The sequence below is a fragment of the Lates calcarifer genome, unplaced genomic scaffold, assembly GCF_001640805.2.
Source record: "Lates calcarifer isolate ASB-BC8 unplaced genomic scaffold, TLL_Latcal_v3 _unitig_5775_quiver_708, whole genome shotgun sequence".
Classification (NCBI taxonomy): domain Eukaryota; kingdom Metazoa; phylum Chordata; class Actinopteri; family Centropomidae; genus Lates; species Lates calcarifer.
This window is the reverse complement of record NW_026117717.1, coordinates 94,374-99,977: the sequence shown is the minus strand read 5'-3', so window position 1 is coordinate 99,977 and position 5,604 is coordinate 94,374. Positions and strand designations below refer to the sequence as shown.

The window sequence follows — 5,604 nt, the reverse complement described above, 5'->3', positions numbered from 1 at the left end:
TTTAAAGAGACACCTCTGCAAAAAAAGAGAACGCACATTCAACTCAGTTTAGTTCAATTCAATTCATTAATTAAACAAACTAATATTGCTGCAAAAAGTCAGAGCGACCAAATCATCGCATGTATCGCTACAGTGTGTGTGTGTGTGTGTGTGTGTGTGGGATAGACAGATAGATAGATAGATAGATAGATAGATAGATAGATAGATAGATAGATAGATAGAGATAGAGATAGAGAGAGAGAGAGAGAGAGGAGAGAGAGAGTAGTCATGTCTAATCCTGAAAAAAAAAAACAAATTGTAATCATCAGAACAGGAAAAATAGCACAGCACCAAAAAGAAACGACGTTAATGAGGTTAATGTTCGTAAATGTGCCGTCCACAGCCTGAGGCTCAGACACAGGTACCACCAGCAACCTGTCTGTCCTTCACTTTGTGTTCTTATGAACTCTGTTTAAAATCTAACCTACTTGTTGTGGCCATGTAATTTAGGAAATAGATGAGATGACGCCTGTCTCACATTTCGTTACAGACTCAGTCCGTGTATTACTGCAACTACATCAGACCCATTTGTGCAGAAATCATTATGAGGCACCATTGCCCTAATTACAGCGGACAGTATTAGAGGATCAGCTATTTACAGTCTGTCAGTCCGTCCATCACACACTGTGACTGGGATCAAATGATAGGTTAGTGGACCGAGACGGGGACCTCACCTCGGTCTGTAATCCCGTAGGTCCTGAGACTTCACTAATACCGGAAATGTTCAGAGTCTGCATTCAAAACAAAAGCGTAATAATTCAGATTTTATAATGAAGATTTGAGTGTTTCTGACACACAGAAAGACGGTTTAAGAGCTGAGTGTAAAATACATCTCTGGACAGGTGTCAGCTTTGCTTTGACAGCAGTTTAATTCACAGCAAGGAAGAAGAGAGAAAAAGAATCAAAAAGATTTAATCTACGGTAGCTCTCATGCCTCATTCGGAGAAGAGATATATATGAGATTAGTTATCTTGGTAAAGGTCAGTCAGAGGATGTGTCCATCAGTTATCTGAGGGATTCGTTTTCCAGGGTTCAGCTGTCCTCCTTTTTAATTGGCAGCAGTTTCTCACGGGGAACAAAATGGATTTATACATTTCTATACATGATGAATGCGTCTCTCCAAGTACTTTACTCCAGTACGTCAGAGATTTTACTCCACTACATGTACGGTTATTCTGAACTCAGGTTCAGAATAATAACCACCGCAATATAAAAAGAAATACATCTGGTATTAAAGGGTAAGATAAGCTTTAATTTGGATTTATCCACAACTTACCCACTTATATATAAAGTGGTTTAAATGAGCTCCACCTTCATCCACTGCAACGTGAGTCATTTATTATCATTCAACATAAAAATGACCTTTACCTGTGGTACTTGTGTGTTTCGATGCAAATATTTTTATTCAAATAAAATGATGAACGCAGCACATGTGACTATGTAAGTATTTCTTGGAGTTTAGATACAGATGTGTTTCCAGCTGTTCTCCTCCCTCGCGATCTGGACCTGGACCTACCGTTCAGTGACTTTTATGTTGAAAGTCTCCTCAGGAAGTCCTGGTTGTGGTTCCTGACGGGCTGTGAGGTTGTATTTAAATCCAATCTCAGTGACATCAGCAGGAGAAGGTTTGGCCTGAGTCCCGTTATCCTGCTCCGGGATAAAAGCACGGGGAGCTGATCTGCCCGTGCAGGAGCTCCATATAGCCGACCGACCTCCTCCTGACAGGGACTCTGCTCACGACCTGGGACAAGGAGGACAAAGGGAGAGAGGAGGGCACAGCGGTACCTGTTTCCTTTCATTATGCTGGGCAACAGAAAGAAAGCAGCTTCGGCGGAGAAGAACGGAGCCGGGACGTCCAAGTTAAAGGCCATCGACCCTCTGAGGAACCTGGGTGAGTGTTTGTGTTTCAGTCCTTACAGTCTGAGCAGAGAATGTTCAGTAATCCTACAAAAATACTGGCCACTATTTAACTACTCTTGAAATAAGTGAGAGGTTACAAGTAATTCATATTTTTACCAGCAGTTAATATGTTTGATATTTTAATGATAAATCAGAATATATTTTTGGTTTATAGAATGTTTGAAAATGGTGTAATACATGGGGTACACCCTGTACAGATCACCAGTCTATCACAGGGCTGACACATAGAGACAAACAACCATTCACACCTACTTACAATTCAGAGTCACCAGTTAACCTGCATGTGTTTGGACTGTACCTGGAACCTGGAGAGAACCCACACAGGCACAGGGAGAACATGTAAACTCCATACAGAAAATCCCCAGGAGGACTGGGGTTCAAACCCAGAACCTTGTTGCTGTGAGGTGACAGTGCTAACCACTGCCCACCCATACAGAGTAAATGTGAAGTTTGTCATTGATCAGATGAGCAGTTGTGTGATGTTTATATGAATGAAGTGTGTTCACTGACTGGAGGTCAGTATCCCAGTGTTAACTGTGTGTGCCTTCATGACCTGAGAGCTCACAGATCTGCACACCCTCAGCCACACACAGCAAACTAATCAGCTGTACTGAGTGAGATGAAAACCTGCAGTCTCATTAACATCAGCGGTACATGGAGTCACTGAGGCAGAGTTTTATTCATGTTTATCAAGTTGGATAATAAAAGTAGCAGATGTATCTTGGGATCTGTCACAGAGTAGCTCTGCTCTGTACGGGCGTCCTGACTGTTTGTCCAGACACATTTTAAACTGTGGTCTTCCACATGGGTATAAACAACATTTACTAGCTGGGAAAACCGTCTCCACAACCAGAAGAGATATTTAGGGCAACAGATTTTCAGGTTTCCCAGTAAGAAAAAGCTACTAGACAGTGGGATACTTTAAAAATATGGCTGTGTTTTCACAGTTCTTCTCGTCATGACTGGTTTTTGGGGTTTGGTCAGTAAAATCAAGTCGGTATGTTAGCACACAGTGCAGCTGGGACTTAGTCATCACAGTATTCTGCTGCTTTTCTCTCATTCAATTACATGTAGAGTATTTTACAGATGTTTGTCCTTTCTCTGAACACAGTGAATTAAGTCTTACAATGGCTTCAGGACATAAAGATAAAATTTTCCTTCATGCTCATCAGTATACACCTAATATGTATATATAATAAAAATAAGTATGTCCTGTTATACTTATTAAAATAAGTATAACAGGACATGTGTGGTGGTGGTGTTGGTTTAGGTCAGTTCAGTAATGTTTGTCAAACTGGATGGTCAGAAGTATGTTTGGCTTTGACATTTTAAGTTCTTATGTAAAGTTGTCTCAATCCATAAAGGTCAACCAGCAGTTTGGATTGGGAATATTTTTCAAAGTAATAGTTCTCATTGCAAACTGTTGGGATAGGGATATTGAGCTGAAACAACGGGGCATTGTGTCTGGAGCACAGATTAAATTCCACTCACCAACTTGGCTGTGGCTGGTATCAGTGTAGCTAAGTAAAAAAGATGTTTTTTGTAGTTTGAGTAAACTGATCCTTTTAACCTCCACTGAGTCTTGACAGCTTTATCCCGTAACCTGAGCAAAGAGTTGATTTTTTAGATTTGTCAGACTGGTTACTGACCAGCAGGATAAAAATCCTTAGGGATATCATTTTGTTATCTTTTATATTGATTGGCAGTCAGTGGAGAAGTCCTCTCACAACAGTTCAACAAACAAATAAAATCTTTGTTACTGATCTGTCAAGGACCAGACAAGCTCTCAAGAGATCATCTCACCACCATAACCTTTTCTACTGCAGTGAGGAAGAGGAACCTGTTCACAGATTATCACTCAATTTTACTCAATACTTTATTTTTTAGAGGTTGTGACAAAGCAGCAGGTGAGGTATTGGACTGAAAGGTGATGTAACACCTGTCCCATTTCAGGTATATGAAAAATAACCCTCATGTAGTTCATGTAGTTTATCATATTTTCACTGTTTCTTGCATATATCCTATCCATCAGTTTTGATGTTGCTACTGCCACGAACACTTGTACTAGCTTGAAGTCATAGGTACAGTTTTACCAACAACAGCAGTGATAACAATTAGTGTGACAGTAAATAAATAAAAAATGAACTGAGTGTATCATTCCACATGATGATTAGTTTGTGCACAAAGTGCTCAACTGTCATACCAGAGACCTTAGTTTACATCAACAATCCCATCTATGGTTACAGCCACTGTCAGGAGTGGCCAGGATAATTTTCCCTTGGTTCTATATATAATTCTAAATGTATTGAGTATTTTGCTATTTTTGAGTGTTGGATGTTGTGCACCTTTAAGAGTGCAGGTCACACTAACATGATAGTGCATGCCAGCGTCAATGAAAGTACAATATGAATAAAGAATATAAGGTGTAGTGAGGAGAAGAGGCAGAGACAAATCAACTGTTTGTTAAATAATATTCACCAAACATATCATTTTATATACACAAAGTTGTCTAAGAGACATAACTCATGAACAAAACATAAATCAAGCACTCCTTGTCAGATGTATTTTATTCAAAGTGTTGCTTTTGATGATGCCTCAGGCCAGCAGAGAAACTAGCAACAAAGCTAGCAACACAGATATGACTGGGGGATGATCAGAAACAAATCTGAGATACAGAAGATACAGAAAGTAGGAGAGGACATGACAGGGATATCAAAGATTATCAAAGAAAATCTGGACTCACCGAAACTAGACGTGGTTGAGCTAGGCTCCAGAAGCAGAGAAGCTGAAGAGAGAATTTCACAACTGGAAGATGAGACTATTCAAACATCCCGAAGCTCATCTCCAATACCAAGAAAAGGTTCAAGATAAGCTAAGATAGACTTTATTTATCCCACTTGTGGAAAATTTACATGTTACAGCAGCAAGAGACAAGAGTGACAGAAATAGAAAAATAAAAAAATAGAATATAATATTAAAAAATTCACAGAAGGGCAAAAAATTAAAGTGCAGCAATCAGCATTAAAAGTCTCTGTAATAAACAGAAATGATCAGTTTGTAATATAGGAAAATGGTGATAATCATTGCGGTAGATGAACGTATGTGCAAATAAAGTGACCAGAAAGTGGAGTCCAGAGTGCAGGTTTATTGTTGGGTCAGTCTGGTGTTGTACAGTCTGATGGCTGTTGGAATGAATGACCTGTGGTAGCGCTCCTTCTTGCACCGCAGATGTAGCAGTCTGTTACTGAAGGAGCTGCTCAGGTCTCCCACAGTCTCATGCAGGGGGTGGGAGGGGTTATACATGATGGACGTCAGCTTGACCAACATCCTCCTCTCACCCACCTCCTCAATGGAGTCCAGAGAGCAGGCCAGGACAGAGCCAGCACGTCTGACCAGCTTATTCAGTCTCTCCCTGTCTCTCTCTGAGCATCCACTGCTCCAGCAGTCCACTGAATACAAGATGGCAGAGGCCACCACAGGAGAACCAAAAGGAAAATGGGCATAAATTGATGGACTGTGTGAAAGATCTGCTGCATAGTTTGTTGGTAGATACTGTGCATCAGATACTCACAGTGTTAAAACACAATCCACAGGACTGACGGACATACAGGGCAAGAGAAACAAACTCATGGAGTTCAGGCATGT

General features: G+C 40.4%; 1 protein-coding gene across 1 annotated transcript in view; it reads left to right on the top strand.

Annotated features, from left to right (window-relative positions):
* The first annotated feature begins 1,617 nt into the window (after positions 1 to 1,617).
* LOC108876760 (1-phosphatidylinositol 4,5-bisphosphate phosphodiesterase delta-3-A) overlaps positions 1,618 to 5,604 on the top strand; it is a 35,784-nt gene continuing 31,797 nt past the window's right edge. The window contains exon 1 of the mRNA XM_018666473.2: positions 1,618 to 1,930. Within this exon, the coding sequence (XP_018521989.1) occupies positions 1,840 to 1,930 (91 nt within the window). The 5' untranslated portion in view covers positions 1,618 to 1,839. The remainder of the gene's footprint in view (positions 1,931 to 5,604) is intronic.